Genomic DNA, 25,461 nt, shown 5'->3' with positions numbered 1-25,461 from the left:
TGAGGAGACTGATACTCATACGCTATGGATCCAAAATTGTAAAGCCCGAAGAACATTGAAAGCGTATGCACCTTGTTATTTATATCACAATGGGCACAGTGGATGTCACCACTCTCCTCGGTCAAAAACAACCAAGTATGGAGTGATGTTTCTCGTACAAAAAAACAAATCTAACATTACATTATAACTTTGTTCTTTCATGTCATTCATTCATTCCAGACTTTTCAGGACTTACAACACACCTTCATAGTTTTTTTGTGGGTAGCAACATATTTTAAAAGTTAGTATCTTATATTTTTGCCCATCTTGAAAAATATTTTCAATCTTTAAACTGACCACAATATCATACCAAAAAAACAAAAACTAAAATACTTAATGTTAATGTAGCACTGAGGAACTTTCATTTTGTGTTCATTCTTGCACCCCCTTTGGACAAAAGTGGTAGTGTTTTTATGACGCCAGCTGTTGTTCCTGGGTGTCCGTACCCGAACAAAGTCATTAAGAAAAACTATATAAAAACAGCATTCATCAAACAGATGGTTTTGTTTGCTATTACATTCATAATCATGAGAGTAAAAATTTGATTGTTTCAGAAATATTTAAATATAAAAGTTAAATCGTAGCTACTTTAACAGAAAAAAAAACTAAATAAGGCCGCTACAATTTGTTAGAAAACTCATAAATCTGAGTCTCATAGCAAGCCCACAAATGATCAAAAGCAATGTGGAGAATCATCAATCAGTTTCAAAATAAGAACCCATGGGATATCCTGAAATCATCCATCGTACTTTTTACTGTGTGACCCAACCGTTGCTATCCCTTTTGGCCGGCGGTCTGTAAATCTTGGCTGTGATGAAGGCCAGATGTTCATTTCTCCTCTACACTTTACGGCCAAATCTCCCCACGGGTCGGATCCCTCTGCCTGTGTACCAGGAGGCGTCTATGTCTGGATCTGGAGAACACAGACGATAGGAGGACAAGTAAAGAAGACAAATATCTCAAATTTCATCATGTACAGTATAAGTCCTATGATGGCTATATCATAGCAAAAAAAAACATGGCCGCACAATTTGGCGGCCTGCTGCTGGTACAGTATATGCTGATAAAGAAGAATACCAAGAGAATAGGAAGATGAATGGTTGACTTGACAATCACAGAAGGAGAAGTATGAGTTTAAAGGGCCAATTCACTCAAACAAAACATTTGTATCTAGCCATGGAGATTGGTTTATAGTACTCACAGCATGAACACACAACACATAGATATGGCTATCTCTGTTCTTGTAATAAAATAAGAATACAACACATTCCAGAATACAAGAAATAAATTATAATGTAAATGAATACAAACAAAATGTATTGTTTAGCCATCGAATTCTAAAATAACAATTCATTTTTATGATGTTGTATTTCATGCATATTTATTGTTTTTATATTTTTTTTATCTGTAACAATAACTTAATTTATTGCCTGCCCTTCTGAATGAATTCCAGATTTCTTTAAATCATTTACGATGCCATTTTTCTTAATGATGGTTTTATTTGATAAATAAATAACTAATTGTAAAAATGTCTGACAGCCAAATATGAATTGCAATAATGAATTATCGTATGCAATAAACTCACATTATAAAGCCAAAATGTCATCCAAGCCTCAACATTTTTTGGATTACATATTATTATGATTTAGCAAATGTCTTGTATTCAACGCAACTTCCAATAAGTGCATTCAAGCAAGGTGTACAAACTCAGAACAGCAAGAATTATTTAAGTGCATTCGCTTCAAATAAGCCAAACTACAGTGTTACGTAAATGCATTTTCTTTTTAAAAACCCATCATCCTCAATCTCCCAATTTCATAGTTATAATGTGTTTTTTGTCCGTATTTATTCATCTCTTACTACTGATCATTCTGGAACTGCTGTGATGAGATCCACTTTGACTGAGCAGCAGCAGGACAGCACAGAGCACTGCACACAGCCTCATTGCAGCTCCACCTTCAGTGGAAACAAAAAAAAGTTTGTCCAAATATAAAGTACCACAGTGTAAAAATACTCTCAAGTGCAAGTCATGCATCCAAAATTGTATCCAAGTAAAAGTACACAATAATTCATGTCAAGATAGGACTTGTTTTGCAACAAAAAAAATCCCAAATCGATATCATAATATTTTATATTGTACTCTTGATTTTATTATTATTGATGCATTAACATGTTTGCCACGTTATTGTTGCCGTTGGTAAAGGTAAGGCTGTTTTAACTATACTATACTGTGTATATATATGCATTCAATATGACAAATCAAGGATTGGGGGCTAAAGCAACATGCACATCCTATAATCTGTAATTTAGATCACTCTTTTAATGATCACTTTTAATGGTTAGGCACAAAATTGCAATGGACTTTTTTTTCTCCTTAATCTAAGCGGACTGTTTGAATTGACAAACAAATCATCGCAGGAAAACATGAAGACTTACCGTTTGTAAGAATTTCTTGTTGGACAGTTGAGCATGCAGGTTCTCTCCCTCTAGGTGAGAATGAACAGCCCATTGTTAATCCCAATGAACGGGCACAAGAAATGATTCTAGTGAGACTAAAAATGATGGGTGTGAATCTTGAGGAATCCTGCGATTCGATTCAGATCCTTAAGGACACTTTAAAGGATTCGATTCAAAATTGATTCCCGATTCAAAGTTGATTCCCGATTCAAAATCGATTTCTCGATTCAGTTCAAAGGAGGATTTCTGGATCTATTCCAGTCCACTGTGTGCTAAGAGGCAAACAATGACATGAAAGAAAATTGAAGTCCATGTCTTATCAATCTTCTTTTAAGTCTATTGTAATGTGTAGCTTGTAATGCATGTGATTTTAAGGCAAGTCCACATTACTGGCTACAGAAAAAAACATACAAATATTTTACATTGATTTTTGCAAACTATGAATCGGTTTAAAATCGCATAAGATAGGAATTGCCATTTTTACATGAATCGATTTTAATCACCACCCCTACTAAAAATCCAAGGAATGTGTTGAGTTCTTACCTTCCCTATGAGGTGGATGCAGGTTTTGACATATCTCTGTGCGTCGCTGTATCAGTTAATCAGTTGTGTCATCTTCCCTTTATATTCAAGCAGGAGGGGGCAACAATGTGTTGATACGATGTCACCTATACCTCTCAACAATAAGACATATGACACACAATATTTATGTAAATGTGGCCTACTGTATAGCTTACTGTGGAAAATGACCTAAGAGCATCACATTCAAAAAGTTTCCAATGAACTTGGAGAGTGTTTTGGAGTGTGTTATGTTGCTGTTTGAAGCTTTCCAAATGTCAGACTTTGATTCTTGGAACTGTGTAACAGCTTCCAGTACTTAACTTCCCCCAGAGTAATTGTTGCACTATCTATCGCAATTTTAGGATCTGTTCAATGGAACTTTCTGTTAATGCATTTTAAATTTTCCTTCTATGTCCAGAAATGGTGACGCTGGCTATTGTGACTACTCAGTTCTCCCTCTTTATTCAATCAGCCAGCGGTTTCTGCTACTGAAAATTTAGAAAGAAACGTTACGTCCTGTCTGAGTAAAAAACATAAACCATAGGGTTAAAAACAAAATGATACATTGTGAATCAATCAATCAATCAATCAATCAATCAATCAATCAATCAATCAATCAATCAATCAATCAATCATATCATGTTATGGATATGGAAATGTTGTGCACCTCTAGTTTGGTACTGGTGTTTTGTAAAATAGCCTCTCTTGTCAAGTCCATTCTCCCGTGTTAAAGCTGGGGTATGTGATTTCTGATTGGTCAAAGTTAACATGAGCTGTACACTTTGACCAATCAGAGCGAGGCTCCGATTCTCTGTTCTTATTGGCTGTTGGGACTGTCCATTCCCTTTGGCACGACTTCGTTGGTGTAGAGCGTGTCGGGGAGGGACCAAAGAGAACAAGTGGAGCGGTTGAGCTATTTGGATTCAAATCTCTATCCCAACTGCCATTTTCTCCCAAAATCCTCCACCCCAGCTTTAAGGACCTTTAACGCATCTGTGGAGTGCACACTGATGCAATTTTCCCTGTGAATTCAAGGAATAAACAGCGCTGTTTAGTCACGTAAAGGCATGACAACTGACAACTTGTTTCAAAACATATCTAAATCCTATCTGCCAACACTGTAACAAAAGCTGGATTTGTTGAGGTTATGGTGAGTTAATGCATGTCTGTTACAGGTGGAGGCAACAAAGGCAAATGAAATGTACAAGGAGACTGCTGTAGAAAATGTCTGATATCATATTTCTACATGCATGGTAAAAAAAAACAAGTAAGAAAAGATAACTTGCAAGTATAAGTTTGGTTTGAAAATAATTTAATAAGACAAAAAATGTTACTGCATAATAATAATAATCACAAATATAATTATAAACAGAGGCTTGAAACAATCTGTTTAGTAATATTTGGAAAAACCTAAGCACAATCCCTCAATGTTGCCACTGGGGTGGTTGATTCTGCTCAAAGTCTTACTGTATAATACAAGTTACTGTTAAAGTCATGAAACCATTCAGTGATTATTTGACCCCGGCATCTTGTTTGTCTCCCATCTGCATGTGCAAACAATTAAAAAAAAAAAAAATCATACCAACAATTCCTTCATCATCGATTAACAAAATGTAACATAAACATCTACACATGTATAATGAGCATCACTAGATTTCAAATAGTTCCTGTTATAAAGAACTCTGCGATGATAAGAAAAAATAAATAGTTGCTGTTTCTGTGTTATCGCAATATGTGAAAAACTCTAAATTTATTATCAGTTAAAAAATTAACCACAGGTCCCAATTGGGGAGGTGACCAATTGGTCTGGGATATCATTTAAGTTGAATCATTATATCATTACATTTTTACAATAACTTTAACTTTCTTCTAGTCATATAAGCCTCAAAGTGATTTTTAGTTTGTTACTGTACTATTTCTGGAATGTCTGACTGCCAGCGAAAGAAGAAAAAGAAAAATAGCGTACCACGTGAACACTGGAATAAATAACTACACAATGTCTTAATGCTTTCTCACATTAAGGTGAATGTGTTAAAGAGAATCAACTCACATGCTCATGTATGGAAATCATTAATACCCTCCTTAGATGCAGGGTGAGTGAAGTTGGTGCATATATTGTGTGAGCTGTAATTATGGTGTGGATCTAGCCCAGTTAAACAGTAACAGCATCACAAAGAAACACAATTAGTCACTCCCGTCTTAGCGTTCATTATAAGAATATGCCAGCTATACATTTCAGTCTAATACAACCTGGAAAAAAACAAATGGGGCCGCAAGAAAAAACCCATCCGTCACATCAGGCTCAGCCTCCTCCTCATAAATCTTGGGTCATTACTGGTTTCTGCAAGATAAGAGTGACGGACAATGAGAGACAATCATTGGGCTGATTGATAATTGCATCATTCATTGTATGCTTTGATTGGGTTAATATGATTCATTGTTAGCCAGAAAATTCCTCCATAGCAACTAAAAGAAATCTAAAAGTACATATGAACAACAGGCCAATGATGTGCGTGCTAATCATTGCGTCAGATGTGAGGGTTGTATTCGATTACTCAAGCTGAGGAAAGGAAAAAGGGAAATTAACAGCATATTTTTAAGCACATCTGAGTTGAAATCAACCATAAACAATCAAACTTAATCAACTTCTAATCATTGTTTCATGTTAAACTATCACTACAGTCTAAAGAGGTATATGAGTGGAAAATGAAAGCACTGATTCAACAGTAAACTAAAGCATGTGGCTTAGTCCTAGACGGCTGCAGACTGGATGACACAGCTTGACTCCAAGGCAAGAATCTATCATGTTGCATTTTAGCCCGTAAAAGTTCAAGAAATGCGGAAAATAAAGTGTCTAATTTATAGTTACATAATACACATACACCTGAGAGCTATACAGTTGCATGGTTGTCTTCAAATCTTAACTTTTATTTTTTATTTTATTGAAGTACTTAAAAAACCTTGGCAGCAGAAACCGTGACAGATATGTGTTAAGCAGGCGCACATGTGTTTTTAATTCCTCAGAAGTAGGAAACACATCAGGGTATTTAAGGTCACAGTAAACACTGACATATCATTTTCATAATCCTTTTTTTTTTCATTCATCTATTCAGCCAGTTATGGCAGAATCCATGTAATGCTCTCAGGCAAAAACACAAAACCCAGGCATGCGCACATTTTAATGCAAAAAAGTCTCAGGGCTATTGTAAAATCAATAATCCTAATAATAATAATAATAATTAATACAAGTACTCAGAAACATATTTCATAATTATCTCACCCAAGCATGAAGAATTAATGCAATTATTTCAAACTGCAAAGCCTTATTGAAAACCAATCACCAAGTGATCCACCAGCGGAGGAAGCCAAAGCCCAGTGTAGCAAGTAATTGAAGAGTTCACTTCCAACATGATCCATACCAACAATAGATTCATTTGGATGAAAAACTAAAAGAATTATCTAATAGATTCTTATAAAGGAAGTCATAAGTGATGAGGAGATCAATATCACTCTTCCAGGTGCTTCTGGTAAATAAATGAGCAGCCAATTAGCTCTGCTTAGCTTAGCCTAGCATAAAGACTTGAACTGGGTACGACACACCTAGCCTAGCCTGGGCCTAAGGTGATAAAATTAGCCAAAGCACCACATCTAAAGCTCACATATCAACAAGTTATAACCAAAGTATAAAAATTACAAGTTGTGGTGTAAAGGGGGGTTATGGTCTGGACTATTTGTTGGATGGGAGCGATGACTTCCTGGACTTCCTATTGCGTTGATCTGTGAGCTTGAGGGTCTGTTTTCATAGCAACATTTTCAACATAAACTTATTTTTTACGTTTTGGGACGTTCAACAGCGTTTTGGAAGGGCTGAATACGTAGACTTTTTAAACCAGTTTCCAGAGTGGAATCTATTGAATATGTAAGCAAAGCTGTTCCCTGTGATAATGATGACATCACGGCTCCATTCCGCACATGTGAAGCCTACTACATTTGCTGTCAGATAGCCACACGCAAGCTAGAAGACAACATAAACGGGCTGCGTTTGTGTTGTTATCTCTGATAGCTTTATTAATGCTCCTCCAACAAAATGTAAATTAGCTGCACCAGTACTGTGATCAGCTGAGACCATATGCGGAGAGGGATTGTTAATATGCGCCAAATTGCACCTGAAGGGCTATCCACTACAAAGTTAAAGGTCACTTTTACGGATCCTTGAGCATGTGGAGCGTATTCAAAACATTATTGTCTAAACGTGGAAGTAAAGGAAAAAACTTTTCTGTTTTAAGCTAGAATGTTTTAGTGTTAACGTAGCCTTAGTGTGAGCTGTATTCATGTTTTCCAGCTTTTATGCTTAGCTAAGTTAGCCGCCTCCTGGGGGGTAGCTCTTTACTTAAGCAACAGACACGAGATTGCTATTGATATTCTCATCGAACTCTTGGTGATAATGTATATTTCACAAAATGTCAGACTATTTATTTAAGTTGAACGTTCAATATCTTTAAAGGTCACATACTATGCTCGTTATCAAGTTCAAAATGTAATTTGGGTTTCCACTAGAAACTGTTATCATGGTGTCCAAAAAAAACATTATATTTCTCACAGTTACTGTCTGAAACCCTCTGTTTTGGGGCCTGTCTCTTTAAGCCCTGCCTTCTAAAAAGCACAGTCTGCTCTGATGGGCCCTGAATCTAAAAAAAACAGAAAGGATTGTTTGTTATCATTCTTTGGGAGTCTCTAGTCACACCGGGGACCCATATTACAATAAAAATATAAAACACCATGAAAAGTGCATTTTGCATAATAGGTGACCTTTAAGACAGATGATCCAGACAAAACTAATCTGCTATTTCATTTCCTAATTTTCAATATAAATACTGTTGTCAGTGTAGATGCTTTTTCTTTTCTCCAAATGGTAGCGATATAGAGTATTGGAAGTGAACCCCTCACTGCACCCAACCCTGCAGAGCGGGGTCATACCGCACAGTTGCTCCTGGTCTTGGGCTTGGCCACTGGGTTCCTCTGTGTCAGGGAGCCCCTGTAGAGGGAGTTCCTCACAAACCTGTCCTCCTGGGCTGGAAACATACAACAACTACATAGTACATACATATTCTACTGGATCTCTTTTTGAAACATTTTTACAGTTCTAAAGTCAGGTTGCGTTTTTTTCCTTAAGTAACTTTGTCAAAAACCTAAAAACTGGCAAGCTTATTGGCCAAAGGAGGTTTAGAAATTACAATCAAGGAGTCTAACAATAACGCTATTGGAAAAGTGTCATTGGGGAAAAGAGAAAGAAGTATTTAGAGTTATGTTAACAAGTTAAAGAGCATTTCATGAGTTCCCATGACCCCAGTGGAGCTTCTTAGCTTGAACACTGACTACAAGGTCAAAACAACTTAATACTCTGTAAATCTTTTGTGTATCCTTTTTTTCTGCCTCAAAATGTTCTCCCATAATAGGCCAGAAGAACGCAGTGGGAATACGGCATGTGGTGATTTTAAATATCTGAAAACTGAATCTACAGTATAATAGGACACAGGGACTGTTCAGGGACTCCTGAAAAAAAGATCAAAGTCCCTCTGAGTTTAACTAAGTTAAGAAGTTTAGAGTGAGGCAGAAGGCCCAGGGGGTATCGCACTCGGGGGCAGCCGTGTCTGTTCTTACTTGTGGGAAAGTTGTTGGAGAGTCTTCTTGTTTGGATCGGAGTTGCAGACTAGAAGAAAAACAAAATGGGAAACACATGGAATAGAAAAAATGGATAAAAAATTAGAATGTTGGAAAATAATAATAATAGCCTATAACCCACCAAAATTAAATTATTGACGATGGAGTAACTTTACCCTTCTTCTCTTATCCACAGGCATGCCGGCAGCGTTCAGGGCAGCGATCCTGTTCTCTATGTAGGACACCTTAAAAGATTAAAAGGGGGATATGAGAAGAGAGGATGTGACTCTGCACACTTTTAATGTTTGGGTCTTGAGTTCTACCGCTGGTTTGTCCTCCTCACCTCACTCTGGGCACTCTGTACGTTGGAAACTGCTTGAGCCACCTTGTCCTCCAGCTCATACAGTATAGCTGTTGAGCCTTTGAAGCCTGCCGTTGATCTGTCCTCTTGGGGTTGCAACTTCCACTCCGGACTCTCTGATAAATGGTTTGTCTGCCAAAATAAATTATAAACATATATTTTTCACATTTGTTTCTGACAATGTATTAGTTCTGAATTGTCTTTGGCGAATGCCCTGAAAGGTGGGGTCAGCCATTCTGGAGAGGATGAATTTTCCAGATCAAAACAATGGAACAAACTCCTAGCATTTATCACAGTATATTAACAGCAAGGAGTGACTCTTCCACCCACACAGCATATTGTGAAGAGGCAGGTTGTCATTCATAGCTTATGCAGTCAATGAATTGGAAAATCTATTGGGTGAGATGATAAGCAGAACAAAAATACAAGGGTTGCTGGGAGTTCAGAGGTCCATGATAGTTGACCTTTGCCCCCTTCAGGCATAATGGAAACAAGCCAGTCATGCTGACCAATAAAAATACCAGCTTCAAAAGTTTGGTCATTAGGACCTCTTCAGAGATGTGTGCATACCTGAATGTACAAGCCAGTGTTATGTGATACTTAACATCTTTATGAGCGTGCATGCCGTTTGAGCAGGCTTATAGTTAATGTAGAACAAAAACATAGTATCATTACTCAACCCGAGCACTGTGGCTCTGTTTCTTTAAAGGGGAAATGAAAGCCAATGAAAACAGTGTAGGCAACTCAGCACAGCAACTAGCAGAAATTATTCCCGTCAATTCAGAGTTTTTAGAGAACTTGGAAAAATTATGGCTGCAAAAAGGAAAAATAAACGCTGGGGCTGAGTGACTTGATTTATGACTGCAGTATGTGCTAGGCCTGGATTCCAGCAGACATGGTATGGACTTTCATGTTGTAAGTGCATAATGTGCAACCCTCCAGATGTGCAGCACAAGTTCTATGTTTCAGATGAGCTTATACAGGCATCAAGGCGAGACATGGAAGGCAAAAACCTCGTTTTTCCAAGCCTTGGTCAATCTGTACATTTATGGCTATTTTGTCTTCTTTCATACAAGAATAAATAAAATGTTCAAATGCACATTAAGTGTTTATTTGACCTAATGTAGTCTCTTAGGGGTCTGTATATTTCTCCTATTCAACCATCTTTAACGGCAATTTTCTTTTTTCATTACTCTGAACCAAACATCTCAATCTCAACTTCTATAGCACTTACATCAACCAAACGTTCAATAATCATTTGTAGCAGTTCTGAAGGTTATTTCAGCAGGATTTATGATTTATGATTGTGAACATGCTGAAAATGCATTTTTAAGACCTGTTTTTTTTATTCATAAAATAAAATAAAATAAAAGCTGTATACAAAATCTGTTCTGAAAACTTCAGGAACTTACATATTGTAAAAATGAACTAAAGATTTTAACTCTGGCTTTTACCAAGATCTAGATGTTATTTTTTGAATCAACTGGCAAAGTTTAATGATGATAGCCTATTTAGGTTTAAAATTGTACCTTTTTCACTTGCAGTGTCTTGCCTTAAAGTGAGTTGAAAATCCTTGTACAAGCACTAGTGTGTGCATATGGCATTATATCTCCCTCTGCCAATGTTTTGCACATTTAATTCTGCCACAGACATCACTACCTTCATAGGGTCAGTTTGCTGCTGCTCTTCCTGGAGCCTGGACACAGAGATGGATGTTCTGGAGGTGGGTCTGGTAGGCAGTCTGAAGGGCTTGGCCTCCCCCTCCGAGCCCCTCCATGATGGGGTCTCCTGGGAGGAGTGTGTCCTGCCGCTGCTGCTGGCTCCATCGTCCTCATCAGACGTCAGGCTGTGGTCGCTGATGTTGTCCGTCATCTCGTGGAGCTTCTGTCTCAGTTGCTGCTCCTCTAAGTCCACCTCCTCCCACTGAGGCAGAGGAGAGGTGCTGTTTGGAGTCAGGGGAGCATGGCTGGTCTATATAGGAACAGGGCAGAGAAATATATGGCTGAGTGAAAATTATCTGTGCATATTCCATTCAATTCATAACATTTGTGTCTATCACAGTGACAATAAATGGCTTTCAGTCAGTGGCGCAAACAAAATGAAAATAACACAAGACTGACTTAGAATCACTGAAATGATAGATGAAGTAAATGAAGTAAAGCTGCATTAAAATCTAGTGTCTATTGAACATTGTTTAAAGTGCGTATTGCCAGGGGAATAAAATAGTTCTTGTAAGATCTGTAGCCACCAATAACAACCGATGATGTAATCATTTTTCAGTTTCTAATGTAATAAAAAACGATAATTTAGTAACTGACCAATATCCTAATACCTTTTTGCCCTATTAGTTTGTTGCAATAATAAGGGTAAGTGTCATGGAAGTGTGATAATTTATAGCCAATAAATACAACTTAAATAAATAAAGTGATTCAAGTATGTTATTACTTTATTATTATCTGCTCCAGTTATTACATTTTTAGCACAAAGCTTTTGTTTTTTGAAAACCCTGACAATAATGTAACCGGCCAAAACTGGTTGTTATTACATTCAAAATGGAAAAATTGTCCCTTATCCAAATAGGAGTCAAAGGACAGGAGTGTATGCTGTACAGATTGTAAAGCTCCCCCGAGGCAAATTGCTATTTGTCATATTTGGGCTAAACAAATTAAATGTATTTGATTTGATTAAGGGCTTTGCTTTTGTTTACCTCTGTGTGAAACAGAAGTCCATTTGCTCCAATTTTGGAATTGGTAAACATGCAGTGGAGTTATAACGCTTATCCAAGGGGCATTCTGATTCACACAGACACTATTGTGTGCTGTCTCGGCCTAGTCAAAACCAGCGGAACATGTGCTGTATGCAAATGGATTTAAGCTGTGGTTAGCTACAAGAAAGAGGAAAAGCAGCAGTCTATCAATTATTTCTCTCATTTGAAGCCGAATAGCCATGGGGAGCAGGGGTTCTGTGTTTGTTTACGGTCTGCTGATTTGTAGGTTGGCTCACTCTCTGAAATATCGGTGTGGGTTTGAGAGCTCATGTTCCAATTAAGAACAGACACCAAAGCCACATGATGAGACCACACTTCTGATGAGAGGAGGATTAATATACGAAACTGTTTGACCCTCTTCGTCATCCAAACTCTTGATCAAAAAGCTTAGAATAAAGTACCGCATGATTAGGAAGGAAACCTTTCTAAAAAAAAGAAATCAAAGTTAAATTAGTTTATCTTTACCAGACGCAGGGATCGGAAAAAGGTCACATGCATTCACACGTTTACACTTTTAACCACTATCAGGCTTCATTTGGAAAGTTGCTACTGCGTTGATTTATGGTTTTGTTTTGGCCACTTGGGTGCAGCCTAACACAAAACTGACTTTGTACTCTATCATGTTGATATGGCAAACATGGTCGCAAGTTGTAGTCCCTTTATTTACACATGAAGCAGTATTAGAAATATGTCACGATTCCTGAAAAATACCTTCTTCCTTTGCTTGTTAATGGAAAGTTAGCATAAAGTGTTTTTTTCTCAGAGCCTTTTTCATTGAACAGTTGTGTCTGGAATTGAGGTTGATGGCAGGCGTGATACTGAACCAAACAGTAAAAGTGCAGGCCGTAAAAGGAGTAACCCTTTTCACTTGTACAGTTGTCATTTGATCCATCGTTCACATAAACACGTTGATTAGTGAAGTTCTAAGGGGTCCATCGTATTATTACTAGATTGTATTATTAAGACAACAATGCTCTTGAAGTGACTACAACCAATAATGATTGTTTCTTTGTAACAACTATACTACTTATAATAAATGCTACACACTCTTCATCAAATCCAACTGGCTTGCAGCAGAACACCTGTAGATATAAATACAAAGTACCAAGCAGACCATCACAAACCATATGGTGTCCACATATAACTGTGTAGCTCTAGTACATATCTACATTTTCTAACAGCTTCAGCCAAACCCTCTCGTCATTCAAGTGATTCAGAAGATTAAGATTAGGCCAAATTTGAGTATAGATATTCTCTTCAATCCTAGTGACTTAAAGTAACACCAGCCAAAAAGTGTGACTGCTGGCGTATCTTTGTGACATCTTTTGTTGCTTGGGTACATGGCTTTCGGTGGCCAGTAAAGTGCAAGATTCATATTTACACATGTACTGTAGTTTAATTTAGCTGAATAACAGTTGCTAACCTTGGTTAATAATAGTGTGTTAGTGTTCTACTCTGTGTCATATGTAATCGGACCAGCTGAAAAACAAAGGACTCATCACGGTCTCTGATGTTGCTATGGCTATGGCACATGTAAACATGCACTTGCCAACCAATTGGTTTGTCATTCTCTTCCTCGGGGTAATTCCCAAAGCCTCCTCCTTCTGCAACAGCTGAGGTTCGGTGATGATTTGATAACAATAATGAGGATGTAGATGATGATGGGTATTTGGTGAGGGAGTCATATGTCATATGTTTATGTACCTGGTCATATGTTGAGGAAACCTTCTGCTCCAAGTGGTTCAGGAGGTTCTCAATGGCCGACATGCGTCTGTTCAGGTCAGTGATCTGTTGGAAGAGTCGCAAAGGCAACATTCAGATTATAAAGTCATACAAAAAAGAAATAGTTGCAGATAGATAGAATAAGCAACAAAAGAAATATTGAATAATATAAAAGGAAAATACATTAACAAAAAATAAATAAAGTCACCAGACATATATAGTTAAGGGTTTATTTGAGGCATTATCTACAGTTAATAGTCAATAGTAATTCATACTATTATTAAAATCATCCTCTGACTAACATGTCATAAGATATCAATTCCACCCACAATGAACTATTCAAATGGAAAATTGCTCAAGAATTATGGCTTTGGAATATATATAGAAGGCCTCCAATTTGCTACCATCTTGATAAAGTGCGTGCTGCACTTTCACATGGTCTCATCAGACTCTCATCTCATCCCCCAAAATCTGATTTCACAATAACTGAGAGGATCCTCTCTAAAAAGAAGATTGGATTAAGCCACAACAACAGAAAAAGAACCAATCAATCAATTGGATAATTGGTTCAGATGCAATAAGACCTTTTTCTCTCATTGAGTCATTGGGTGCACACAAGCTTACATGTTCAATCCGGAAGTCAAGCAGACAGTCATCAGACATGTCTTTCATGTGATACAGACTAGTTTGTATCTCTAACCTACTTATTCAAAAGGAATCCCAGACCTAAACCATGACCCATTTCCCCAAGCTTAACCACCTATTTATTACCTATTACCTCATTTCATTCAGTTTGGATGTAATCTGGTGACTGTTACTGCCATATTACATGATCACAATTATTTTCATCAAACCATTAGATGAGCCTTTGTATGGAATTTAATGGAATCATCTGCGTTAATTATTTATCTGCCTTCATTGGCTTTTTATTCAAAATAAAAAACATACTGTAACTCTGATAGACACCATATTTCCCATAGTTGCCCATGGCTTGTAAGAGAGTCTGTGCTTGTTGACTCATCTTGAAGTCCTCTTCAAAGAAACACCGTCAAAGTGCGTACGTCACTTGAATGTTTTCCAAATCTGAATCAAATGACAGGAAGCCTCACCCATATACAGGATGAAGGAAGTGGCTTCTGGAGCTGTATGCAACCTCACAGCCAATCGGCTGTCACGGCTGTTTTTGATGTCTGACAGGCACATGTTTGGGGGCTGTGTGTTGTCTACAGTATCCTGTGTCTCACAGTGTGTAGACCAGCTATGAGACAAACTTGCCATGACACAAGATACTGAAGGTGGGAATCAGCACAGGGCCAGGTGGCAACTGATAACACCAGTCCAGCTAATGTCACGGCCGCTTTCAAGCACAAAGTTCAATCACTTGCTTAGTTTTTTTAATATTCCTTATCTTTGATAACTGCAGAGAACATCTCTGGATTCGGGTAGTCTGAGTTGTACCTCAAAAATGCGAGACGCTGCAGGTGAAAAGGGTGACAATTTAAACTTTCACAGTGTGCATGAATCAACTAAAAAAGGGCACATGGAGTTCAAACAGGAGGGCACGTAAGGACGTAAACTTTTTCCATTTCTGCCAGTGGTGGAAAGTCAGCCAAGCTAATGGTAAACAAAGTCTGTTTTCTATCCGCTCTCCACCAACACAACGTTGTGAGCCGCTCCAGACACTGAGGTGCGTGTTACCAAATAAATACACACTGACGTAATGCTTGCTTGTGACCCTGTCTCTGATATCTAGCAGCTGTCTCCCCTACATCACTCAACACGTCAACCTCATCAACCTTTGTGCATCTCTCACAGTTCCAACATGGGCTATACTAGAAAGATCTGGGATATCAAAAGTGATTCCAAGGCACAATTAATTATTATACAGACCATAACATTTACTGCAGTTTTGTGCCAAATTACAACACAAACAGGGCAAGTGATAATGGTTTTTCTAATAATTTATTGCTCATATTAATGAAACAAATTCCTTCAATGCTACGTGAGCTATACCATGTGGCTAAATGTTATTAGTTGAATATGTTTACCCCTAATATATTATCTGGTGAAGCACAAGCACTTGAAAAAGATTCAAATAAACTGCTTTGTCAAGTTAGACAAATACGTCAGTTCTTTTGCTTCGAACAAGTCAAAGTGAAGAATGATTTGTTTGTTTCAATATTTCAAGATTCAAGATGGTTTATTTGTCATATTCACAACAATTACAGGATCTTGTCTTTGACAATGAAATTATTAAGTCCCATGCTCCCTATAACAATGCAAAGAGAAAAAAGAATGAATAAAGAGGAACATTGGAAATTCTACGACTTAAAAAGGAGAATAATTGTTGTCAAAATCGTTTTTTTGTCAAAATCAGTGAACACCTCCTCACGATCCGCTACCTGGTACTTTGTGAGTGCTGAAAAGACAATCTGGTGTTAACACAAAGCCTAGGCTCTGTCAACTGGTATGTGAACAAAGGATAGTAAAGGGGCCCACCATAGCTAACAACCTGCCTGTTTACGGAGTCTAGGCTGTGTATTAAACACAGGATTTGTTCTCGCTGCACACACAGTACAGACATCTGTCTAAAATGTTTACAACTGCTATAATTTATAATGCATACAGTATATTATACTCATCTCTACATTTAATTTTTGGTTTATTTAAGTCTCAGATTTCTCTGTACACTCATGTGTTCCTCTTTATACATTTCCTTTATCTTTTCTTTTTTATGTTGCACTGTTAAAGGAGCTTGAGACTTGGTTTTAGTATCTCCCGTGTTGATGCGCGTTTTAGAGAGTTAAACTGCGCCAAGAGAAAAAGAATCTCCAATTTTATAATCCATCATTAAACGCCATATGGTTTGTATCAACGTCAATAAAGTTGACTAATATGAGACAGATATGTGGCAATGGGAATTGTTCGTATCATGAGGTGGACCATAGTAGAACTATGAATGTCACAATTCTTATTCAGGCAAGTCGTTTTTAATATTAAAAGCAGCTAATAGTGGCAGTAAAGTGAGCTGAGCCGATGCTTGCTCTCATTATGTCAGAGCGAGCGAGCACCGGCAAAAACAATGATCGACGAGACGGTGTGATTGAGCGGTTATAATCATGAATGAGGTATGTTTTGTTGCCCCATTTAGTTAATTTAGCTTGACTAACATTATGATTCAAAACAGTACGTTAGTTCAACCGGTTGACCTTATTATTCTCCTGTTCTTATGCAGCAATGCAGCTCGGGAACACAGAGAAACCTGACATCCATTGGATTTTCGCGGAATATTCGACCCGATTCCTTTTCATAGAAAGTGTACTGGTATCTGAACTCAGGAGGCTATTGCTGTACATGGGCTAAGAAGAGTGTTCACGTGCCGTGTTGGAAGATCATGTTCCAAACCAATATGTGATGCATGCAATATTTGGCATCAACCCTATTGCTAGTCTTGATAACCAAAACAAGATTTAGTACCATTAGTACCGATACTTTCATGATTAATCGGGACACCCCCATAGAAATTGAATATAACCCAAATACTTTTTCTCAACACAGAGATAATAACGAAACCTTGTAAATATTAAAACTGGTTTTACGAGTGTTCCACAGCATCTGCTTAAATCCATGTAAGGTGTAAGAAGCGTTTTATAAGATTGGTTATTATACATCAATATAAATCATAATAGGGACCTGTGGTGGAGGGTTGGGGGAGTGTAGGCTCTCCCGGGAGGTGTGGCTGAAGGGCCCTAGATGAGACTGGTAGAGAGGGTAAGTCCGGCACTGGTCCTCCCCCTCCTCTTCTGAGTCATCCGGGCCGGGCACATAGATGCTGCTGCTGCCTCCTCCTCCTCTGCGAGGGCCCCACGCTCCACCACTGCCACATGACGAGTAGCTTAGCCGCGAGGTGGAGCGCGATGGGATAGTTCGGTTGTCTGGGTATGCAAGTTCATCTAGTACAAAATATGAGGTTAAATCAAGTGAATGATAATGAGCATTACTACTGGTGTTTCAACAAAACTCAAACACATTAGCTTGCAATATGATGGAGGTGATGATATGATTTCAAGTGTTAGGTATTCAATCGATGCTATGCTGGATAAGCTATACAATGTAGCCATGTGTGAGTTTTTAGTTTGTTCCATTTTTTGTTCCCTCTTTAAACTGTCGGTAGCTATTGTCAGACGTGGCAAAAGAAACCCGTCCAAGCAATGACATATTCTAGCGAGTTAAGTGTTGACAACAAAAACAAATGATGTCAGTGTATAAATACACACAGTCCAAATAGGATAAGTGGAAAAAAGCAGGGGGAGAAATGTGAATTTGTTGATGAGCCATTTTAGCTCTCACATGTGACTCGCTCTACCTGAAGGCCTTCTTTGTGTACGTGTGCACATGTGTTTGACGTGTTTGTTGAAACCATTAAGGTGACCTGAGACAGGTTTTCTCGGTAACACTTTAAAATAAGGGTACATTGATTAACTATTATTTAATGCTTAGCTAATGCAATCAATGGTTAGTTCATTCTTATTAAGCATTAACTAACTGTTAATGTTTTGTTATTAGTTTGGTTAATTAATGTTTGGTTAGGAATCAACTATGCTTAGTTTAGTAATGCTTCGTTAAGCACTAACTAATCATAATGTTTAGTTCATGTTTAGGTAATGCTTTCCTTACCTTGCTGTGGAGCCATTCCCAGGTCCAGAACATTGTGCTTCTCCTCCAAGATCTGGTGGAAAACAGAGGCCATGTCAGCCTCAGCAAGCATGGACTCCCTCACACCTACATTCATGTCCACCATGTCTTGGGAGACTGGGGCCTAAGAGGGAGGACAGAGGGTGCTGAATGAATGTTAATGTGAGAAAATGCTTAGAACAAGTTATGCTGTTTTTGGGGTCAGCTAGGAATATGGCTTCAGAAAAAGAATGTGGATAAAGGCTCCAGGCTGCCACAAAGCTGTTATTTATTAAAGTGAGGGGAAGAAATAATAACAACATTTGAAAATATTGAGAATTTCAGACAGATTTCTTAAATTTATTGTACTGCCATTACTTTTTTTGTGTTGGCGTTTGGCTGGTCGTCGACTTTCAATTTTCACAAGATTAATTTTTTCGGATTCAAATTCTGGAGATTGGAGAAGATATTTCCCCATGTGATCCCGAAATGATGCAGCCATTGTGACTTGATTTCATACCCATCAGACAGTGGACGTTTTGTCAAATGTGGTCTTGTCATGGCATTCTGTGAATGAGCTGACAAGATCGCTCGCATCTGTGCACAAACCCCTCCACACTTTGGGCGTAAGCAATGAGTGAATCGTGGTCTGATACCAGAATGAACGATGACTTGAAGCACTCAACACTGATGTACAATTGTGTTTGCCAAACCAGAGAATGTTTGGAAAAAAAACGAAGACAGAAACATGCTGAAGAGGAAACAGAGGGCCACTTGTATGTCAGGATGCAGATTAGTTTAGCTTGGTTTGGTTTGAGGAATGGCTGGTTCGGGGTTCGTCCAGCCCTTTTACCTGATTGGACAGTCCTCTTGATTTGATGGAGAATTCAGAGCCCATATCGAAATCGATGGGATCGACAGTCAGCCGTCTTTTGCCCTTTTTCATCTTTGGAGCGGAAAGAGAAACACCATCACCAACACAGACGAGAGAGCAAAGACAGAATATTGAAATGAAAAGGTAAAAGTGTAGACCCAAAGAAACCTCACCATTGTTACATACATCTCACGATGACACACTGTTGTCCCCAACGTATGATAGGAGAGGACATGCTGTACATGTATTTAATTAATTAATTAATTTATCCTCGAAAGATCAATTGAGGGGTGACCCTCATTTACAATGATGTCGAGTAAAAATACAATACACACACAAACACAATGCACATATACAACAAGCTGACACAGAGACGGGAACAATCAAAACATTCAGATCAAATTGGTAAAGCAGAACAATAATTTAAAGAATACTACTTTTTTTTTCTTTTGTAGAGGATAGCCCCAGTTTGTTTATGTGATGGATTACCATGATAAACATTACCTCTCAATCTATAAAAATACCCACAGGGACAATTTATAACAACTGCTGCTTTTCTGGAGTCCTAAAAGATCATCTGAAACAAGTTAAATATCCTTTTGACTTTGCAGCACACTGTCTATTTGTTTCATCCAGATGGTTAGAATAGTTTTCAGAACCGTGGTAAGTAATGACAAACTTGGGCTAAAACAGCATCGGCTAGGGACCTCTTTCAAGACCCAGGTTCAACCCTACTACCTAATCTGTGAGCAAGCCACTGAATCCCTGCAAAAAAACTCTCCTGCAGTTACATAACTTAACTAGTTCTATGTCGAAGAAATTATGTGATGGCAAGGATCAATGAGGTGTGTCATAAAGGCAGTCCTTTTTTTGGACAGCAGAGGGCACTCTGTCTAAGTGCAAATTAAACAAGGGTTGTAGGAAGCAGCACTTGGCCGTCCTGCAGTGTCTTTTTATATCAAAGGTCACATTCTATTGGATATAAATAAAAGCATTATCGACAGTCACATTGGAAACAAAGACACCCAAAGACCGAGCAGCAGAGCTTTTTCCTTAACATTTTTTTCCACTCAGCAGCCACTGCCCTGATTGATGGTAAACAAAGCTTAGCGCCGACATTACACAGAGACTGTGTGTAAACAACAGTAGTTGTTGGTTTTATGATAAATTCCAGTGGATTGGGTGCCCCCCCCCTTTTTTTTACCATCAAAGGACTTGAGCCAGAGACTACTTCAACTCTGCTCGGACTCTTTTATGTGCGATTATCTATGTCAGCTTGGTATTTACCCACAATACACTGCTGCCAGTGCTGGTTCAACTGTGCCTAACCTTAGTCATGACAAGCTCTCAAAGTATTCCAGTGGTTCATGAGGGCTGGCCAAGATCACACAGAAAACACCTCTGCTTGTCAACACAGGAAGGAGCCATCAGCATGACAAAGATCAGTGCTGACCAGGGCAGACTCTTTGCAAACGCTTTTCTAAGAGTCTCTTTAGATTTGAAATTGAATGAAGGCTGTTTTGATGAAGTTTGATTCGCCTTACCAAATCAAATCTGATCAACAGAACTGAAGTGGAGCAGGTATTGTTCTTGGATTTCTACATGTCGAGGCTTCAACATCAATCAGCATTGAAAATCCCCAGAAACACTTCTGGGGTTCTTCTGTCTGAGTACAAATTGATATCTGCTTCTTGTTTCATAAAGCATATCAATATCTGCTGGCCACACATTGAGTATGACTTCAGTACCAACACAGTAGCTCTAAGACGCCTATTTATTTGCTTTCAACAAGCAAACAAAGATTAAAAAAAAGATAACACGCGCTAGAGCCTAAACCTAAAGCGAAAATGCCCAAAATGAGTTGCCGTACCTCTTTGTAGTGTTGTGAATCTGTTCCATCAATACTGTGCTCCTCATATCCATCTGTTGATATAGAAGGCAGACATGTTAGTGTTAACCTAAAGCTTTTTTAGAATGACCCAATAAATCATACTTTGCAATAATGCATATGATTTCTTGAAAGTGATTCAGTGCACACACATTTTTTAATTTTCTCATGTAAACAAACCAGTTATATTACGTAAACTAGGGTAACCATCCGTAAAGAATTTCACCTCTTGTAAACCAGCTAAAATAATCTTAACCCAGTGATTTCTGTTTTTAAAGCTACCATTTACATCTAGCAGAAAATGCCATTTCTTGTTCAATCTAGCAGAGCTAGTACAGTACAAGGATGCAAAGGAGGGATCATTGTGTGTTTTCAGCCTCTCTTCCCCAGATCAGTGGATAAAGTGATAAGTGATAGCTTATGCAGAACAACAACTTTACATGTAAGGCTCATCGACATTACAGTCCACAACAATAGTTACTGCACTACTTCTTTATCATTTCCTACATGAAGGGAGTTTATAGACTTTTGCCACATAACTCAAAGAAATCAATCAATAGTTTGCAGAAGGTAGTGTTAAGATACACACAAAACACACTGAAAAGCCTAACAAACTGATACCTCAAGATAAGTGATAATACAATCATAAAAATGGTACTAATCTTGCCCTAAATCTTGATGTATTTTCCTGACTTGAACTGCCCAAGCTTCCTCCCTTCTCCCCTCATATGCTAATGTGAATGAAAGGCTGCCAAGCAGTGACTGTGCCAACTTAACCAGAACCTTTTGGTCGGTTCCAAAACTGCTGTGGCCACTGTATGAGACATTCAAAACAGCAAGGTCTAAAACCAAGATTTTAATAGTCTAATGAAATTTGTTTACAGAAGAATAATCTATATAATTATGTTTACATTTACCATCATGAATTTACTGCCAAAATGTTCTTGTAGGGAAACGTGGCTGCTCTGTACTGTAATTGTAAAACGTTGCTGTGACTTGGAACAGGAGACCACACACATGGATGGATTAAGCTTCTAAGGAGTCCAGGGGGGGAAATATGTGGTCTCAAATGGATCCCTGTTCATGGTCATTTGGTGAAACAAAAATTTATTTCGGAATATTGGGAACCATAACAACAAAACAGGTAAAAAAAAAATATAATTTACTTTTGAGTTTTTTTATGCATATTCACAAACATATATGCATTTAATCAAATTAAAACAAACCGACAATTACATGTTCTATGTGGGACCTTTGGGGGTCCCATGGAGGTGTTGGGCCCTATGAGGTATAGTTGATTGCATTGCCTGACCACACATACTGAAATGAGTGCACAAACAGTATAACATGACCAGCATTCAGCAGTAAGTAACTAAAAATGCCTGACCAGGACTGTAGCCAAGATTTGCCACAACATCAGATCATGGGTCAAATTGCCTCCATACAATTTGTAATTTGTTAATAAATAATAATAAAACCGGATTAAAATAGTAATTACACATCTTTGTAACTGTTTTAAGCCATGCTCGGAGCTTGGTTCTAGTTACGGCAATGACAGCCCTGAACCAGTGGCGGACTCAGAAAATTGAAGGAAGTTTTCCTTCATGTTGAGGTGATAGCTGACTATTATCGTCTCTCTTGCATGAAATGACCTACACTTGAATGATCTTGAACGCTCAAAAAATGTATATACATTTTAAACGGATTATACAAACTGAAAATATTAAGTTTTCTAACTTGGCATCTAATTGCTCTTTTCCACTATGGGTACTGACATACTCTTAATCAGCTTTTTGCTTCGTTATCCAGTGGAGATTTAACTACCACTCGATGTAGGCTAGCTGTTTGTCATAGCGACGCCACATTAAAGCGACGCCTCTTTCCCATTCCCCGTTCGTCGGCTACCAAAGAGAGGAACGTCTGCACCTCATTAACTAACCACAACATGTTTTTTCGGTTTTCCATACTCTTACTCCAGAGGGCACATCATCATCATTTAGGCCTATTTTATGGAGGGGCAACCTAGGGCACTCATTCATTTTTGTTCATGTGTAAAGGGCACCCAATAAGCCACTTTCTCTCATTTTCACCACCATAGAGGGCACTATAGCAACACTTTTTCAACTATGGGGGCACCAGACGGGCAGAAGGGAACTAGAAGGGCACCAGACGGGCAGAAGGGCACTAGAAGGACCAGCTGGGCAGAAGGGCACTATCAGGGTACTAGAAGGGCACTAGAAGGACCAGGCGGGCAGAAGGGGACTATCAGGGTACTATAGGGGGCACTAGAAGAGCACCAGACGGGCAGAAGGGGACTATACTCATTCAGGCACGTCATCGAATTTTCTTGTTCTAGAGGGCACATCATCATAATTGATTGTATGAAGGGGCACCCTAGACGGGCACCCAATCATGTTTTGCACGTGAAAAGGGCAGCCACTAAGGGATTTCCTCTTGTTTTCGCCACTCTTGATGGCACTTTAGCGCGCTTTTTCAACCATTGAGCCACGAGAGGGGGCGGTCGCCCCTCTGCCCCCCCCCCCCCCCCCCCGAGTCCGCCACTGCCCTGAACCAGGGCTTGAAGCAAAAGGGGCGTAAGTGACATATTTGGCTAAACTTACTTTTATATATCATTTAAAGGTCTTGATTAGATCTATCAAATGGCAAATCGTTCAGCGATTCTGGAGCATGCTTGTTGTCAAATCACTTTCTGTAATAATCAGTGAATATCTCCTCACGATTTGTGGGGAGATATTCACGTTCTGTGCGCACACTGAACAAAAATATGGTATAAATGCACAGCCTATGGCTCTGTAAACTGGTATGTAAACAAAGGGGGGGACCGTAGCTAGCAACATGCCAGTTTTTAGAGCGTAGGCTGTGTATCTAACACTGAGTTTTTTTTCAGCACACACAGAACAATACGTACAGGGAGCGGATAGTGAGGAGATATTCACTTTGACAAAAAGTTATTTTGACCACAAGCATTCTCCAGAATCGTTGACTTCATCATTAAGATTTAGAACAGGCATTGAGTTCCACCTAGTTATTTTCTCTATCATATTCACGAGGCTCTTACACAGTTTTATATAAATTACCTCTGGACCTTATTTAATTGTTTTAATGATCTTTTATTTAGGTTTGCACTTTAGCCATTCTATAACTATAATAAATAGCTCAGCAAATTGGGATAATTCAGGTAGTCCTTACTTTCCACTTATAAAATAGTAATCACAAGCAGGAGCACCATTAAACAGAGGAGCTGGGGTTAGCCATCTTTTTATGCAACATATGGGAACAAAGACACCGTCCGAGCTTTGGGGGCCCGACGGACCACAGTAGAGTACATTCTGTAAAAAGACAGAGGAAGAGAGAGAGTGTGTGTGTGTGTGTGTGTGCAGTGCAGTCATGCATGTTCAATTTAATCCAGGTGGTCACATGCATGCCTACATGTGATAGGGCTGTTGATCTTTTTATACACAATGCATCTGTTAACATGCATGTGTCTAACTGGCTTTCATAACTACAACTGTGTGCACTCCGCGAGCTGGAATCGGCGTACAAACAAGACATGCATGAGTTTTGTTCTCCCTCCCTCTTGCTGTCTCGTCCTCTCCCCCCCTCTCTCTCTCTCTCTCTCTCTCTCTTGCTGTCTCTTCCTCTCCCCCCCCCCCCCCCCCCCTCTCTCTCTCTCTGGTCGGTGAAGGACTGGATCCTTCGATTCCAGGCACAGAATGGGAGACATGTGACTGGATGATCACAAGGCCTGTTGGGTAAAGCCGGCCGACCAACTTGCTCTTCATCACTTCCCAAAGCCCTCCAGGGTGACTCAGCGTAAAGCAGTACCAGCAGTCCCGGCTGTCTCCTCAAAACCCATTCATCTCCCGAATGCTATGATCTCACTTGGAGACCTGCTGTGTATAATAATGCGTGAAGCTGATATACAGTGTGCTTGACTTGTTTCTTATGCTTGGGGTTGTAGCCAGAGGATATTGGCAATGCTGTGTCAGCAACTTCAAAAAAAGTTGTGCTTGAAAGGTTTTGATATGACTTCATACCATCACCCTATCAGACTTTAAACACGAGCAGCAAACATAAACAGAAGCTATCACCACACAAGTGCATCTGGCAATAATGTCTCAAGAGGTGCAGCAGGCATTGCTAAGGTCCCACAAGGCTATTGGTGAGTTTCTAGTGGTGAGTTAAAGGTCAACTCTATGCAAAATGTACTTTTTCATTGTTTTTCAACATTAATATGGGTCCCGGGTGAGACAAGAGTTAAGTATGAGGAAAAAACAGCCCTCACTCATTTTCTCCATCTCTACCTTTCTGAAAAACCTGTGTTTAAAAAAAGTCAGATTTCTCTCCTTTTACTATATCATAAGGGGAGGAGCCATGACCCCTCCTCCCCCCCGCACACACACACTTCCAACCTAAGTTAGCGCTACCTCCACCTG

General features: G+C 38.9%; 1 protein-coding gene across 1 annotated transcript in view; it reads right to left on the bottom strand.

Annotated features, from left to right (window-relative positions):
• Window positions 1-5,371: 5,371 nt before the first annotated feature.
• Window positions 5,372-25,461, bottom strand: part of mlphb (melanophilin b) — a gene marked incomplete at its 3' end in the record, with an annotated part of 35,735 nt that continues 15,645 nt past the window's right edge. Inside the window, exons 5-15 of the mRNA XM_080038409.1 lie at window positions 20,987-21,039; window positions 19,096-19,188; window positions 18,246-18,387; window positions 17,262-17,521; window positions 13,551-13,634; window positions 10,739-11,050; window positions 9,062-9,211; window positions 8,895-8,963; window positions 8,719-8,767; window positions 8,035-8,129; window positions 5,372-5,398 (exon numbers count right to left, since the gene is read on the bottom strand). Of these exons, the coding sequence (XP_079894535.1) occupies window positions 5,372-5,398; window positions 8,035-8,129; window positions 8,719-8,767; window positions 8,895-8,963; window positions 9,062-9,211; window positions 10,739-11,050; window positions 13,551-13,634; window positions 17,262-17,521; window positions 18,246-18,387; window positions 19,096-19,188; window positions 20,987-21,039 (1,334 nt within the window). The remainder of the gene's footprint in view (window positions 5,399-8,034; window positions 8,130-8,718; window positions 8,768-8,894; window positions 8,964-9,061; window positions 9,212-10,738; window positions 11,051-13,550; window positions 13,635-17,261; window positions 17,522-18,245; window positions 18,388-19,095; window positions 19,189-20,986; window positions 21,040-25,461) is intronic.

Source organism: Ammodytes marinus (genome assembly GCF_949987685.1).
Source record: "Ammodytes marinus genome assembly, chromosome: 12".
Classification (NCBI taxonomy): domain Eukaryota; kingdom Metazoa; phylum Chordata; class Actinopteri; order Uranoscopiformes; family Ammodytidae; genus Ammodytes; species Ammodytes marinus.
This window is presented reverse-complemented; position numbering and strand designations above follow the sequence as displayed.